The 17,737-nt window shown below is 41.6% G+C and overlaps 1 protein-coding gene across 9 annotated transcripts in view; it reads left to right on the forward strand.

The window, feature by feature from the left end:
* Nucleotides 1-17,737, forward strand: part of KIF16B (kinesin family member 16B) — a 160,442-nt gene that overhangs the window by 135,639 nt on the left and 7,066 nt on the right. For 8 of the 9 annotated variants that reach the window (XR_007201974.1, XR_007201972.1, XM_048296072.1 and 5 more), the window contains one exon: nt 330-413. Coding sequence is in view for 6 of the 9 variants with exons in the window: in XM_048296072.1 (XP_048152029.1) it covers nt 330-413 (84 nt within the window). In the remaining 3 variants the exon portion in view is untranslated. Of the gene's footprint in view, nt 1-329; nt 414-7,896; nt 8,029-17,737 lie in introns of those variants that run through there. The other variant, XR_007201973.1, reaches the window with a different exon arrangement.

Raw genomic sequence — 17,737 nt, forward strand, 5'->3', positions numbered from 1 at the left:
AGAAATTGTTCTTACTTCCTATTTGATGCTGTGTCCTCACATTTGGATTGGCAATTTTTAATATTTATGTGGGCAAACAGTGGCAGTCCAATTCCTAAATTTTCTTTCAGTCACTCTCTGATGACAAAATGCATTGTTATCTTAGCAATACTACAGAGCAGATTGCAATAACCTCAGTAGAAATGTATAATGTGATATTTACTAATAGCATATAGTGTAGCTCATGAATATTTGGCAGTTTCTTCTTCCTAGTGCTTTGTAGTTTAAACAGAATTTTCTCATTTGAGCTTGTCACTTCTGGTGTTGATTCATCCTTTAATGTCTTCCAGGTTGCCACTTTAGAATTCCCTCCAAAGAAGCTCTTTGGAAACAAGGATGAGCGAGTGATTGCAGAACGACGGTGTCACTTAGAGGTAATACCAGCTTTTTAACAGGCTTCTGGTGTGTGTTTAGGTGGAGTAGTCCCTGCTTGACCAACAGAAACCATTCCCATGTGATCAACATTAAATAGCCTGTTTGTAAATACCAAATTACTTGCTGCCTCATTTAACACAGGAGATGGCAGCAGTACATTGTGAAGTAATGAAACATCTCTTAAAACATAAATTACTCCTAGTCTAGAAAAAAAAAAAAGGAACTCTTTGGAGATGTTCACAGGAGATACATTTATTTAATGGGGAAAGGTGGTGGGTGAGGTTAAGTATTCCCTTTAGACAGCTGGTATCTGTGCAAGACGAGATTAGTAAAAATATACTGCTACTTTAAATACAATTTGTTAGTTGGAGATTTACTATTTTATCATAGTTAGTATATCCAAATATCTCATGACAGAAGGAAAGCAATATTTAGGCATCTTTGAGTTTTATTTTGTAACCCAACTTTCTGAACATATTCTTTTTCTTTCGATTAATTTTAAAAATTAATTTTATTGTGGACAAAGTTATTGAGTTTGAGGGTTTGCGTTATTTATTTTGCTAGTTCTACAGTGCTGTGTGGATGCCATGATTTTGAACTCCTATCACATATTAGGTCTTTATATTTCTATGTTAATGCATGTTTTACTGCAGCCAAGGGCCAGGAGGTGGGGTTTTGGGAAGGAAGAAGAGTCATGATCAAAGACTAAACTGTACACCTTGCAACTATATTATAGCAACTTGGGCATTACTTGATCATGCAAGTCAGTAGGAATTAAATTCTTTGTAGAGCTAAAATAGCATTAGGTAGTCCTTTAGAGAAATGAATATAAAAGTAGATTGCTTACAATTGGAATATTTTCTTAGGTAATTTTTCATTGTACTTCACCTTTTCTTTGATCTACCAACAAAACATCCTCCCAATGACTTCTGATGTGAGGCTGTCTTACATGAAGCACAAAATGAGGTTTTTTTTCTTTCACATCCTGGATAGACAGCATAAAGGCATGCTCATATTCCAGTCTAGTACTCAATTTGCATATTTTTGTACCAGTAAAAAATTTAATCCCTTAATCTTTCTGGCCTTTCATTGGTTTACTAACAGATTTTATTGTAATTATTCTAATGTTAAAACTGCTCTGTATAGCGATGCTTTGATCATGGCCATGTAGTACTTGCAGCTCTCTATATAGCCAGGTTCTAACTTAAAATTAAATTGTATCTATTTTAACTAAATAGGTCATTAAAACTTTATTACCTATATATTTTGCAAGCATAATAATATATGACAACTGTTCACATGAATATGTTTTGCCATATGCCCCTTGGCCATTCCACTCAGTAGTCCAGACAACTCACAGTGTTGAGAAACTGAAGATCCCCCGTGGCTAAGGGCAAGTTAGATAAAGAGGACAAGGAGCCAAGCAAATGTTACTATCCTTGCCATGAGGAATTCAATACAACAAGCTGATCAAAACTCCCTGATGTATAGATCTCTAATCATGGTATTTTCTTTTCACTACATATTTTGCAGTGGTTTGCTCTGCCTTTGCCAACGGCTGGAGAGTTTTAGCTCACACAGCTGCAGCCTCCTTGGTGAAGAGTGAGGGAAACCACCTAAGCAGTGATGGTTTCCAAAGTCACGTAATACTTTGAAGGCTCAAAGAACATCTTGAGTTATGCTTTGAAAGTGGCAGCTATGCTGCAGTAGTGGCAGATGGCCCAGGCATCAGTTCTATTTCAAATACTGTCCGTTCATGCCTTGTGGCTTTCAGTCCAGTGTGAACCTTAAGCATACTTCAGTGGGCTAACTGGAAAGTAGTAAATGGACGGATTGTCTCAGGGAGGGACTTGGGTCCTTGGTTTTGGACTGTAGCGTGCTTCTCACATGAGAATTTGGTCAGGTAGAAGGTAAGAGTGTTAGACCTTGGTATCAAGTACAAACATGGCTTGTATTCAGTTGACTTTCACACCTGATCCTGTACCTTGATTTGCTGAAAACCCTTTGCAATCTCTTTCAAGCTTCACAGATGATGTGTTGGTATAGCTGTAGTAGGGTATAAAAGCTTTTTTGGTTGCTCCACTTGATTAGTCAAGAGCTAATGGCTAATACAGGATTTTTAGAAAAGGCAAAGCAGAGTTACCAGACCAACACAAATGTGTATTTTTATTCAACATCTGAGCTAATTTTATTGACTAAAAATAAATGACAGCCTGAAATACCAGTCCAATAAGTGTTCTGAACAAATACTCTGTAATGTAAGCTTATTAGTGGAGCGGTTGTCCCAGTGGTGGTGAAAAAGAAATTGCTTTGCTTTTCCAGTTTTTACATGCATCTTGAATAGGCTGGAACTCCATATCATTTTTCCTGAGCTATTTGCATTGAAATAGGTTTGGCTAGTTCAGTGCTTCCCACAGGTGATCTCTTAGCAACTGCAGTTTTCCTTGTGCTTAATTAGATTTGACCCTTTGCAAGACACTTTAGGAAGAATTTAGTTTTTCCTACACGTCATCTCTAGGATTCTTGCCACAGTAGAAGTACTGAGAAGAGCAGTGGGGTTTTTGGTACCTTTCCAGACAACTATAATCAGGGGGGCTGGCTGTTGCAGTTTGCTTTGTTTGAAGATTGAGATGAAGCGTTACCTTATGTCAGCCTGGGTTTAGAAGTGGGCATATTTCATCATAATGAAGGTGAAATTACTTGGAGTAAAAGAATCCAGAGAGCCCCAAATTATAAGGATTGTGATTTTAAAATCCCAGTAAGTTCCAAGTTTGTGTATAACATTAAGTTCTTTTATTTATCCTAGCTGGTACAAATGCTGACTAACCAAAAGCTTCACTATTACTGTATCAAATATTACTGTATCCTGCAGCTGTAGGGAGGAGGAGAGAAATCCAGCAGGCAGGAATTGTGCAGCAAGATTGATTTCTTTAATTATTTTACAAACTCTTTTATAGACTTTTTCTTCATAGTCTAATTGGACAAAGGATCAGCCATCCCCTGGGTGGATTGGCTAGAAATCCTAAACATCCACTGTCAAAATATTTTTCTACTGTACCATAAACATAGTTCTACAAGGTCACAGGTGTTCATAGTTTATAGAACTTCTGCTAATCTCTCTGTGAGAGAGAAAAGTATCCCACGGGCTTAGAAAGCAGCAGGAAAATTCCTTGCTAACAGCATTTTTGTATCCACACTTTGCAATGCCTTGTTTGTAAGAAAGCACATTATATGAACTACTTTTCTGTGAGATGAACCTGAGAACTTAACTTTGATCTCCAGCATGATACGTAATTGCAATGTAAACACTTTTTTTTTGCTTTGGTGTTTGTTGGTATAATATCAAGTCTTTTGAACTGTATTTGACATTACCATAGAGCTTAGGAAAATAATGTGCAAGTTTTTTCCTATACATCTTAAGAGAAAACATTTAAATTTTATTTAAAATTATCTACCCAAAATAACCTCTTGCAATCTATTAATTTAGTTTTTCATCAGGGCAAAACTCTACATTAATTGTTTTGCAGTTTAAATACTGTAATTTCACTTCAGAGCCAACCTTGCTTGATTAAATCTGCCTTAAATGAAACAGCCAAGAATTCTTTTGATTAAAGTTAATGAACAGAAGTTAGTGTGTATCTATCCTTTCTTGCAAATAGAAATCAGTAGGTAAGAGCATAGGATCCTTTTTTTAGTGAGTTCAGATAATGTATATTCAATTTTTCATATTTTTTTAAGCAAGAGCTTTGTAAAGGAAGCACTTGAGTCAGTGAATGTATCTACTCCCGTTTTAACTCAAGTATCTTTTATTCCTTTGTGAGTTGCTAGGTCTGTTAATGACACTAAAAAGAAATTTTCCTGAAATCCCAGCTTCTTTGGATACTGCATTTCTGTATCATATCAATTCCCCTGACTATTCTTTTTTTCTTCTCTTAGACTTCTGCTTTGTTGTAGTAATGAAGATTATTCTCAGCCCAGTTTTCCCATTGTGCAGCCAAGAGAAACTGGGCAGGAGTCTAAGCTGACATAGCAGATTGAGCTGTGTTTCTTGACTCTGTGGTCAGAAGCCTTGCAGTCATGGACCCACTAGACTTTCTTTCCTACCCTTGCTGTCACCAGTGTGTTTAGGAAAAAACAACTGTTATGCTGACAAAATCCAAACAGGTTGTTGCTTAAAGGAAAACAAAAACTCTCCCCAGCCTCAGTCGTTCTCCTTGTCTCTGTTCCCTGTTTCCTCTTCTCTGTTCTCAGGGCTGCATTTCCTCAGGTTGGTTTGCAGACAGCAAAGGGAGAAACAAGCAAAATCCCTGATGGGGTTTTTAGGGATCAACAGTTGGTTAGAGTGTGGTGCTGGTAACACCAAGGTTGTGGGTTCCATCTCCAGATGGGCCATTCCATTAAGAGCTGGACTGGTTCTTGTGGGTCCCTTCCAACTCAGAATATCCTGTGATCTAGAAGTAAAGCTCAGCAGTCAGTAGGAGTCATGTGTTATCTTTTGCTGCCACTTACAGAGCTCAGGGAATGAAAGTCAACCTGTAACTATGGTAATGTGAGCCTATGTAGAGTTCTGTAGAAGCATATACATCTTTTTGGCATTGCTTCTGCTCTTCTTTTTTCTTGGTACTTTGAACCTCTTTAAAAGATAGACACACTCAATTTATTTAAAATTAATAATATAATTGTCCTTAACCTCCTCACTTCCTGATGTCTGCTGATGAGGATTCAATGATAGGTGTTAATGCAAGAGGCAGAAATAAATGAGCTGCATAATTCAGTTTTGCTGTCCAATCTGTAGAACTGTCTGGGGAACGTATTGCAGACACTGAACTGGCTGAAATATTGCTGTTACCTTCAGCCAAAATTAACCTTCCAGAATTAGATTAACTTAGAAGTCAAATCTTTTGTTTGTTTTTTAGTTTTTATTTTCACTTTAGTTCCTTTGGAGGTGATGATTTCTAGGGTTTGGATTTTTTTTTAATAAGGCTCTAAATTTAGCCATGCTGTCTTTCCCCTTTAAAAGTAACATTCAGCTGACATGATTCCAGGAATCTGGTTCTTAAGGAAAAGGTGAAATAAGGGAAATAGCACCTTTTTCTTGAACTTAGATTAATTCTTGTTATTTAAGTGTCTTATTAATTTTTGAATTAACACCTTGGTGGAAGCCAGCAGTAGAAATGTCTGAGAAGAAAAAAACCCTCAAAATATTTGTCATCAAATGTGGGCAAACAGAATGTTTGAATCTGCCTGAGACCTTGAGGTTTTCCTTGAAGTCATGAGGACAGAAATGTTTTAATGAGATTTTAGCTTATTCATCACCTGAATATTCAGTATGAACTTCATAAATACTCCCCATGAGTCTTTGTTTCACTGCCCCATTCCTATATAACTGAGAGAACCTATGCTAGTTATAGGTAAATTGATGTCTCTATTGTAAAAATCCTATCAAGTGGGGCTAGAGTTACCATTTCTGTTTGATTTTTTTCCTGGCTGACACCAGTCATAAAGAGCTTTCAAAGCTACTATATACATGTTTGTTCGAAGTGATTACTAAAAGGAAATTATTAGACACAGACATGAGCTTACAACATCCTTAACAACAAAGCTTTCTAAAAGGAGCTTTAAATCCAGCTGCTCATCAGCCTGGCTCTTGAAGAATGATTGCCTCTGACAGCGTCGTGGTAAATACTGTTCTTAGCAGAATCTAGGTGAGATGGACTTCAGAACTCATTCAGAATATATTTGGTACTTACTGGAAGATAAAAGGAAAATCTTCTCTTTTTTCACAGGCATGAATGCACACCAGTAGCACTGCTGGTGCAAAAGCAAACCACTGCAAGTGTTGGTTTTAATGTTTGATAATCCTAGAGAGGATTGTTTCATAACCATAGTCTGAACAACAGAATGCAATATCTTGGAGTGATGGCTTTAATTTCCCACTAGAGGAATAGGATGCAGTGGGATCAGGGAAAGAAAGCGCATAGATGCATCCATGAAGACAAGAGAAGAGTGTGTGTGGCTAGGCCATATTGTGAATATCAGTTATATGAAATCCATGTCATAGATCATTTTCTAACTTAGGTATAGTCAGTCTGCACCAGGTGCCTTTCATAACCTCTAGTAACCACTGAAAAATTTTAGAACAAAAATAACTGCTTTTCAGCAACAGCACTGAAGTCTTGCTGCCAGACAGTAAGACTTTGCAGTTAGCCATCTGAAAGCAAGTTCACATCAGGTTCCCATTTGTCAGCGCGTCATTAGGGCAGCCCAAGGCACATGGCTTTTCTGGTTTTGAAGCATCAACCCTCAAAGAGGAGTTGCAGCAGTTCTCAGCAGCAAAGCATTAAATCTTTTTTTGGGTGATTCTGCTTCTTGTGTGGGACCCTGTTGGCTTCAAAAAATGAATAAATAAAATTTATTTTACTTATTGGCTACAGTCACTAGATACAAAGAAGCAGAACTTTGCATAGGTCAGCCATTGATCTCATACCAATAAAATGTTACTTTGATTAAATACCGTAGACCTTCAGCTAGCCCACAGCAATGCAAGATATTATTCTTGTAATAGAAACACATGGTAAAGATGTTAATTTAGAAGGAACAAAAGCCTGAGGTTATTTTCTGGATGAGTTAATTTTAAGCTCTGGTTTGACAGGCTACTGGATGCAAAAGGAATGGTAAGTGTGGTCTCATTTGCTCAAACTCTGGGCTGAATTCAAGATCAGGTCTGAAGCTCTTGCTCTGCAGAGTTTTCTAGAGGTAACTTGGCATAATATATGTACCCCTTTAGAAGAATTTTGGTGGTTTTTTTCTTTAGGTGTGTAGCTTCAGGTCCCTACCTCAAAAAATGATCTTTTGTGATCAAATGTTTATCTCCATTACAACCAAAGAATTAAATAGGATTTGCAATTTGGATGCCTTTTTATTTTTCTCTCTCCTTTTTAGATATTTCAGCATATCAGAAAATAAGGAGGTATGTTTATCATGATTTAGTAAGTTTAGAAAATGTGACAGCATATAGTTTGAGCCCCAGTTTAGTGCCACATCCTAATATGTTTTGCTGTCAGGATGGAATAAATTTCCCAACATCCTCCTACAAATGAAGTTTTGAAGTTGTGTACATTCATCGCAATCTCCAGTAATGGCTCTGCACATACAGATGTGGGCAGATGAATAAAAGGAGCGCTCAGCCAAGGAGACTGGGTTGAATTTGGTGCTACCTGTTTCCAAAACAAGCATATCAGTCATCCTCTGGCATGTGATTTCACCAGAGGAAGCAGAGGGTGATGCGTGTCAAGTTGTTTGGTAGGTGTTTGCCAAGCCCACTCCAGCAGATGGCACACTGTCGCTACTGGCCCAGGGATGTGTGCTAAATTCAATCCTGTTGTTCTTTCTGAATAAATTTTGACAAGACTTGTTTTGACTTGTGCTCTGGAGAAAAGATTGGTTTCCTTCATTAATCAGGTCTGTTTTGGTCCTTTTCAGTATGACCATTCACTTCCCAAAGAAGACTCACACTGATAGACCACCTGTAAATCATAGCCCTTGCTGCCTTTTTTTTGCTTCCCTGCCAGCCTACAATTCAGTTTTCATTGGAGCTGCCTACAGCCAATAAATGTAAGCTTTTAGCATGCAGACATTGTAAGAAATATTAAGTCCTGTGGATTTTAAATTAATTTTAGGCAGAGTAAGATTGTAATTTGGGATGTAGACTGACTTCAGAAGTTAATTCAATTGATGTGGCATAATAGTAATTCAGCATAGTGTGCTCATGCCTTTAGATTTGCACAGAAAAATGCTCCAAATACCTATAATGAATAGTTTGGGTTTTGAAAACCTGAGAGAGCAGTTTCACCTTTAATCATAACTGGCATCTCTCAGAATGCTTGCACATTAAGAAAATGCAAAAAGGTATATGAATTTGAGTAAATTTAAGTACCACCTTGGGTAAAATTAAATTTTAGTGGCACTCAAGCACTTCTGGAGATGTAGAGGTAAAATCTGCTTCACCTGTACAGCTTTGGAGGAAACTAACTCTGATTCAAGGAATCTGCGTTACGCTGTGCATGAAAAACATAGAGAGACTTTCCCAAGAGGCTAAAATTGTAAGTCCTGGTATTTTTTAGTGCAATTTAGCTGCTTAAAGAAGCTTGATTTTTACCTGCTTAGTTCCAAAGTCATTTAGGTACCTCTAAACATGCCCAAAGGAGTGCTGTATGGTGGGTGCTTGTGGAATTTGCCCCTAGGCAGCTCAAAACTGCTAACTCTCTGAGCTGAGGGAAAAAAAATGAAAAGAGAACCCAAAAAGGGAAGGAAAGCCTTTGCCTAAACAAGGACCAGATAGCCCAGAAAGTGAATACCCTGTAGCAAAAAAACTGGAAGCTGCCTGAGAGTGACAGTTTTAAAAGCACCCACGATGACAACCCCTCCACACACAAGGTTCCCATTTTGGTAGGTCTTATGATACAGTAACAATATTGGGGGGTGCAGACAGATATGGAATACAATAATATTATGGATTACCCCAGGACATTCCAGCCCTTATCCCATATCATCTCATTAATGCCCAAATTAATACATTTCAACTGTAAACACATATATCTATACATATCTACATATAACGATATACAAATACAATTATTTCAGTGGTCACTGACCATCCCCCAGGATATGGACAGAGTTCATTGCGTCCATGACTGATATGACTGGAGAAGTCCATTCTCATTGTCCTTGGTAATTAAAATATGCAGTGGCAGTGACATTCAGCAACCAATGGTACATTCCAACCTTACAGGCTGTTCTCACCCAAAGTTGAATCCCCCTGAGGTACACAACGTGTTTTCCCATCCTTCTGTGTAACCCACCAAGAGTAACCAGGTCCTTGAGCAAAAACAATCTCACAGATGGGTTTGCCTTTGCTCAAGGCAGAATTAATCCAAATGGTCTTTCCTAACATACCTCTCATATGCACAACAGGGACTTCATAGTCTTTGCTGCTATAGTCCTAGTGTCTGCTGTACACAGGGGTTTGGATTGGGCAGGGCCAGCTCAGTTAGTGGAATCTCTGTTAACTAACCATGTAGCCTCTGCTAAATGCAGATCCCACTGCTTGATAGTCCCGCCATCCCTTGCCTTCAATGTTGTTTTTAAGTTCATTGCACTGCTCAACTTTAGCTGCAGCTGGTGCATGATAAGGAATGTGGTACCCCCATTCAATACTATATTCCCTAGCCCAGGTGTTTATAAGGCTGTTCTTGAAATGAATCCTGTTGTCTGACTCAATTCTTGTAGGGGTACCATGCCTCCTGGTACTTGCTCAAGGCCCAGGATGGTGTTCTTGAAAGTGGTGTGAGGCATGGAGTATGTCTCCAGCCATCCAGTAGTAGCTTCTACCCTTGTGAGTACGTAGTGCTTGCCTTGGCAGGTTTGCAGCAGTGTGATGTAATCAGTCTGCCAGGCCTCCCCATACTTACGTTTGGACCACTGCCCCTCATACCACAGCGGCTTCACCCTCTTGGCCTGATTGCATCATACATCTCACAACCATGGATAACCTGAGCTATGGCATGTGTGGTTAAGTCTACCCCTCAGTCATGAGCCCATCGGTATGTCACATCTCTTCCCTAATGGGCCCACCAGCTAGGAACAACTACCCCTTGTGTTGCCAGTCCAGGTTTACCTGACATCTTCATTTTGGCAGTCCAATCCACCTGTTCATTGTTGTGGTGCTCCTCATTTGTCTTGACGCTTAGGCACATGGGCATCCACATGATGGACTTGCACTGTCAGCTTCTCTACCTGGGTAGCGATGCCTTGCCACCTAGATTGGTTTTCTACTATGCTGCCAGTTGGCCTTTTTCCACCTTTCCAGCTACCCCCACAGAGCGTTTGCTACCATCCACAAGTCATTGTGGAGGTAGAGCGTTGGCCACTTCTCTTGCTCAATGATGTCCAAAGCCAGCTGGATGGCTTCCAGCTCTGCAATCTGACTGGATCCATCTTGTCCTTCAGTAGCTCTCTTGACTCACTGCATAGGGTGGCCTGCACTCTGCTACTAGAGGAATGGAGAAAAATGCATTAGCAGTATCAATAGGGGCATCACTTTGCTGCCTTGGACTCTGGCTCATACTGAATTTCAAGAGTGTCCGGCATGGCAGCACTCAGTTTTGGTGTAACTTCATTTAGGCCATGTTAGGCTCCATTCCTCATCAGACTTATGCACAGGCCATATGGGCTTTTAAAGGGTGAATGAGTCTACTGACCATTCCCTGGCTCTCCAGTTCATGGATCATCTTATGTATGGGAATCTCAGAATCTCGGTGTGGTATTGCCTATGATGTATTGTAGTGGTGGCAATTGGTTCCTGCTCTTCTTCCACCCTCAGGAGTCCTACTGCATAAGGGTCCTCTGAGAGACCAGGAAAAGTGTTCAACTGTCTAATTCCCTCTGCCTCCACAGCAGCTATCCCAAAAGCCCGCCTGAATCCTTCTGGGTCTTTGAAATAACCACTCCTGAGGAAATCCATGCCAAGAATACACAGTCTGGACCAGTCACAGTAGGGTGTTTCTTCCACTCTTTTCCAGTTAAGCTCACCTCAGCTGCCAACAGAGTCAACTCCTGCCATGTCACCCCAGCAATAGAAATGGGTTCTGCTCCCACGTGTCCTGATGGTATTGAAGTACAGTGCGTCAGTGTCAACCTGGTATTCTTGTGGTTCTGGTGTACCAGGCCATCAGATCCACACAGTCCAATAGACCTGATTTTCTTTGGCCTCTATCTGGCTCTTTCAGTCCTGACTATTGTTTCTTTCCTGGGCATACCTTCTGGAGGTCCCTTCAAGGGGTTCAGACCTATCATCCTCCGCTCTGTTATGCCTAGCAGCTTGGTCTTGGGAAACTGGAGCTACATTCATTCTGGTGGAACTCCCTCTGCTAGTTTCCTCCTTCAGTTTATGCACCCATGCTGCCAGGACAGAAGTGGACTTTCCATCCCATCTTCTCATGTTTTCCTCATACTCACACAGAAAGAACCACAGGTGAGCTTGTGGGGTGTACCCCCTCTCCCTAGCTGGGGGATGTCTGCTTCTGATAACAGGGGCTCTGGTTTGTACTGACAAGGCTTGGAGAAGGCCCTCCTTAAGCTCCTTGCTGAGTTTCTGATGGGTCTCTGCAATCTTGTCTTCCAGTTTCCACATACGTTCCATCAGGTCTTTTTCCACAGATGACATTTGGGCTTCTGATGAGCCATGTACAGGGTCTTCATACACTTGAAACCTCCTTGTCAGAGCGCCCATTGTCTCGTCCTCCTCAATCCACCGCAGTGGTGCTAGGGCATAGGCTTGTGTCTCTAGTCATGAGAGTTTGAGCCACATCAGTGTTGTACCTTTTACCAGGTCTGGACTCTTAGTGGTTTGGTTGTCATATGAGAGAAGGATCTCCATCACAACCAGTTCTTGCAAGCATTGGGTTCCTTGCTTGTGGTCTTCCAAAGGCCTTGCTGCAGCTGGAGGTCTTCTGGGCAAAGGTACCTGTCCTCCAGCCTTGTTAAAAGCAGCGTTCAGAGGCTGAGAGCTTCAGGTCTCCCTGTGGTTCCCTGATCAATACTCACATCATATGACAGGAATCCCAAGTGCCTTGCTTCAGTGCTGTCCAAAATTCTACCATTGCCTATGGTGTCCCAGACTCAGATCAACCAACTTAATATAGACTCATTGGGCTGTCAGGTGAGATCTTTTCTCAGATTGTGAAGACTTTCTAAGGACAAAGACTCAGTAATTATTTCTCATTCATCTGCTGGCTGTGAGAGTCCTGGCTTCCTGTCATCATTCATCGTGAAATGGATTTGGTTTTAGATTTCTGTCTGTGGACAGGAGCAATTGCTATTATCTAGGCTGCCCTTCTGGTTTAACTGCAGCCCGACTGACCAGGCTGTCTGCTGATTTGTTCTCCTGCCTCTCTGGCTGTACCTGCTGCTGTACGAGCAGTGTGTGATAAGCATTAACTAGGGCCCAGCACCTTGCACCTTCTTCTCTTTAGATCTGTCATCACAATTTTTTTTCAGGTATTACTTCACCTCAGCTGGATTCTGAATTTTTTCGGGGGAAAGTTCCAAACTATCAGGGCAGAGAATTCCTTCAGGGCTTGGCCTACATCCTCCCACATCCCACACCACTCAGAATTTTCCACTACTGGGGTGCATCTCTGGACAACCTCTCTGGAAATCTCAGCTCTGATTTTAAACATGCTGTAGGCCATATAGAGGAGAGATAACAGAATTAAAAACAAAAATGTGGTGTCTTTAACATCCAGAGGCTACTGAACATTCTCGAAATGTTCATGCCAGACCTGAAGGGAGAGAAGGACATAAAAGGCTGGGAAAAACTATCCCCTGCTTTTCCCGCAACTGGCTGGGTGCGGTTATTAATAAACTCCCAAAAGAGGCAGCTGAGGTCAGGACAGGAAAAGAGCAGAGAATACACATCCCAAATAATAACTCTCATTGCCTCTGATGTTATCTTTTCATGCGTTATTGTCACAGAGTATATCAACACAGCAATCCTGGTTTGTGTCCCTGATGTGAAAAAGATATATATATACCTGGGGCAGAATTGTCAGTATCTATGGATAAGTATACATACCTAAGTGCCAGAAAGCCATTATTAAGGCGGGCAGCATGGTGCCCAGTGAGTCTTGTACCCAATACAAGGTCTTCAGGACAAGAATGTTATTTTTTCACTTTCTCTCTTTTCCCCATTAAGTTGGGCACCAAATTTGTCTTGGTTTGAGACAATTTTAAAGCACAACACTATGGAAAGAGTTGTCTCCCCTTAAGGGTTCAAACAATCCCTTCCCACCCATAAGGAATGAGATACTATTAGATAAGTGAAGAAATAACAGTTTACTAACAAGCAGAACAGCAACAGACAAAAAATAATGGTAAATAACTGCTATATACAAAATTGCCATGTCTCGTGACTGCCCCCCAGAATGGAGAGAAACACGAAAATGCTGGGGACATCCCCCATTCCCCAAGATGGCGCTCTGCACCCAAGCGCATGGTTTGAATGACAGAGGGAAAGGTGGTGTCAGTCTTGCTCCCATGCCCATCCTCACTCTGCTTATCTCCCTGACATCTGGAGGTCAGATTGGTATTCTCCAGACCAAGGGCTAGAACTCACGGAGGGACTTCACATTCCTTGCAGCAAGAGACGACAGGGCAGGCAAGGCAGGGCATCTGGGCTGGGACGACTTGTGGTCCTCCTTGGCCAGGCACCATTGACAAGTTGGAGCAGCTTGGACTGGAGTGGGGCTCCGTGGCAACACTTGGGTGCCGGTGGAATTTGCCCCAAGGCAGCTCAAAATGGCTAACTCTCTGAGCCGAGGAAAAAACCCAAAAAGTGAACCCAAAAAGAGAAGGAAAGCCTTTGCCTGAACAAAGACCAGGTAGCCTGCAAAGTAAATACCACATGGCAAAAGAACTGGAAGGCGCCTAAGAGTGACAATTTAAAAAACACTCATGATAACAACCCATCCACATTTAGGGTTCTCATTTGTAGGGTCTTAAAGATACAGTAACAATTTGGGGGGGCTGCAGGTAGATATGGAATACAATAACATTATAGATTATCCCAGGACAGAGCTACATTACATTTTTGGTAGGAGCTTTCAATCTCATCTCCTCCCGTGTAGCTTCTTAGCTAACAGCTTCAGTCCAACAAGTTAAGAGTTTGACTGTGTCTTAGTCAAATTGCAAAGATATTTGCTAGTAAATTAAAAAAAAAAGTGACCTAGCATAATATGCCTACTTGCATTATTTCTGTTAAGGGAAACTTGCAGCGTAGAATTTGTTTTAGATGAAAATTGGTGTGGGTGTTGGAGTTTTATGTAGACTTGTAAGACATGCCAAAAACACAGGGTAAGGTAATACTGATTGGGCTGTTCTCAGTCTATTTATTTATTTATTTATTTATTTATTTATTGGCTGACTACTAGGCATTACCTGTAAAAAGCATCACTTCTGATTAGAACTAATCAAAGTGAGCAGGAAGGGTTTGATTAAAATGAGCCAATCCTTGATTCCTGGTTTGTGTTTATCCAGCTATGAGGCTAATTAATGCCTGCCAACCTGAAGCAAATAACTCCCCTCCTTTTAATATGATGTTGATGCCTTAAGAACCTATAAATGAAACAACACACACTTTTGAGATAAGTATAGGAGGTAATGTAAAGCCTGGTCTTTATTGGAGGCCTCCAGGGGCAGATACGGAAAATGTCCACAAAAGCCCACCCCCACGGGGTGAATACAGTTTTTAAAAGTTTAGCAAATGAGCATAATTGATAAAAATCACCAATTAGGAGCACAAATGGTGATGCAATTCCTGCCCAGTTCAAGCCCCTTCTAAGTCCTCCCCCCTTAGATGGAAACTGAACTTGTTTATGAAAAATATGTCTTGAAGAGCTGTTTTTTGGCCTTGTTTCCTAAGGAGAACCAAGATAGGATAGGGGCTTTGGAATATGTTCTGTCTTTCTGCCTATCAGGGCAGGGAAAAGTACTGGGAAAACTAGCTACAAATGCAGTAATAGGCTACAAAGCTACAAATACGTGTGTAAAGAATGCAGAGAATATATAAAAGAAAAAAGGCAAAAAATCATCCGGCATCAATGTGACTATTGCAGTGGTGACTTGCCATTTTCGAACATGTGGATCTGTCTTTATTCTCCTAAAAAGTGTATACACAAATTGTCCGCAGCTTGAGCAAGGTCTCTGGCACCAGGGACAGACATGTTCTGGAGGCAGTTGTCAGCTTTTGCTACTCAAGGAAGCTTTGCACAGGTTTGACAGTGTCTAATTCTGCAGGGTATTTTGTGAGGAGAACCCAGCCATTCTGGTCTTTCAGCAAAAGATAATGGGCCAGGTGTTCCTGTCATAATTATAGAAGTTTTCTCTCCCAAGTTTTTCTACAGAAATAAGATACTTTAGGCACCAGGTAGTCTCCCAGGCAGTAAGTCTTTTTTCCATTGCTCTGAAATCACAACTGCACAAAATGACCTAAGGATATGTGCAGGAGATTAATGTGTTCAGATCCACAGGTGACATTAGGTACTTCTGAGGGGCCTGAAATACCACTTCGGATACTGAATATCACATGCTGTTCTGCTCACGTACTTTACTCAAATCTGCTTTATAATATCTTGCAATATATGCCATGGTGTTGGGGAAAAAAATTGAAGCTTCATGTTTTCTTTATTAGAAAAAGAAAACAGCCACAAAAGACCAAAATGTTTCTGAGCAAGTTATATCTGGTGAGTGGAGTGATGCCTTTTCTTGGTCTTAAAATCAGGAGTCATACACGGTTAGAAGGGCAAAAGGGATTTTACCTTGGTATTTATTTTAAGGATCCATAGGCGCACACGTCCAGGTCATGTGCATTGAAATGCACCCCGCCGAATACCCCCTCCGAAAGGTTGTGTATAACATTATAGGTTTTACTAATTAGCATATCTATCAAAGATTCCCCAATGAGAGGCTCAAGTGAGCCCCCCTCCCCAAGGAGCCTTCCCCTGGATGGTTCTATCTTAGTTTACAGAATATGTTCTGGAGAGGACCTTGGGGTCTGGGGCACACTGATCCCTAGCTAGGAAGCTTCTAAAATGTTTAGTCTCTTAGCTTGACAAACAAGTCCAAGAATGTAGAGAAAAAGCACTAAGAATACAGAAGTTGTAAAAAAGATATAACAGGGGTATAAAAGAAAAGGCAAAAAAATCTTCATGGCATCAGGAGAATTGATCTAAATTTGGAATTGGTGGAAGTGAAGATATTAGTTGTAGTCTGGTACAGTCCCCCATCCTTTTGGACTGCTGTCCTCCAAAGCACTGGTACCGCATATTCTATAGTCCTGCTATCTGCAAATTCTTTCCCTGCTTGCTCAAATTTAATAAATCCAGAAATGGATCTGAAACTATGGGGAGACCTATCAGAGCATTAAGCTAGCAATTACTCAGTCCTGTTGGCCCAGTGTCTTGGTTTAAAAGCCAGGTGTCTGCCAAGGAAGGCAGGAACCTTCCTGGAATGGGGAATATGAACCCCTTCTCTCCAAATTATTCTAACTTTGAAATCAAGGGGCTTTCAGGCAAAGATATGGGAAAAGAGTAACAGTTCTTTACTAGGAAAAAAAAAATATAGTATATAGTATATAGTAAGGTATACATAAGAAGGCAAACAAACAATGACAGCAGCAACAACAAACAAAACCAGAAACCCAGCACCAGCCTTCTCAGTTGTGAGTTTCCCCTTCGGTGCAGTTCCGCTCACAGCCGGCAGCGGCGCTGGTGGCTCCCAGCCGGGAAGGGCGGGTGCAATGATTCCTCCGCAGCTGCAGGGGGTGCGAGCTCAGCCTCCTCTCCACATGACAATGGCGACTGAGGCGACAGGGAAAAGGGGAGGTGGCTCCCTTTGCAAAACGCACGGGGAGCAGCCGGTCTCAGTGCCACTCCAGGTGGTGAGCTGGACTGTAGCAGTAACCTCGGCCAGCTGGAACAGCAGAGGTTAGCTGAGCTGGGGTGGCAAATGAAGTGTAGCAATAACCCCGAAGGGGTGGCAGGAGCAGCAGGTGTTCGGGCGGACATGGGGTGTCGAGTTAAAGTGTAGCAAAAAAAAAAAAAAAACAAACCCGAAGCAGAGGCAGAAAACAGCGGGGCTGGGCAGTGGCAGCCGGGCTCCTGCAAACAGCTGTGAGATGCTCCCTCTGGAGAGGGGGAGAGGGGGAGGGGGTCAGGGTCCCGGGTTTCTCCTGAGGCACCCAAGCACATAGTGAAGGTTCCTCCCAGTGAGATTGGGTATTGAAAAGGTCTCAGTTCAATGACCGCTCTTGTGAAGAGAGGCTCACCCACAGTAAGGAGAAGCAGTAAAAGGGCAAAACTCCATAGTAGCAGCAAATTCTCCCCGCAGCTGCAGTCCAGCACCAAGACCACAACTGTCTCTCCTCCAATCCCAGAGAGAGAAAGCAAGAGCTGAACCCAGCCCTTGGCCCCCAGCCAAGTCTCGAAGCATCTCTGCCCTTCCTAAGAGAAAGCCCCCCAGCTAAAAGACTGCAGCCAACTGCACCCCTTCCCCCGTCCTCCCCATCCTGGCCACGTCTTTTGTCTCTTAAGTATCATCGTTCCCATCTCTTAAGCAACAAATAGGAGAAAAATTCCCTGGGAGAAATAAAAAAAAAAGGAAGAATCCTAACCTCCAACACCCAGTTTAGCCTTAGGTAGTCCCGGAGGGAAGGGTAGATGGTTTGAGTGGAAGACATAAGAGGGAAGCTTAACTGTGGTGAACTGAC

Source organism: Corvus hawaiiensis, chromosome 3, assembly GCF_020740725.1.
Source record: "Corvus hawaiiensis isolate bCorHaw1 chromosome 3, bCorHaw1.pri.cur, whole genome shotgun sequence".
NCBI lineage: Eukaryota > Metazoa > Chordata > Aves > Passeriformes > Corvidae > Corvus > Corvus hawaiiensis.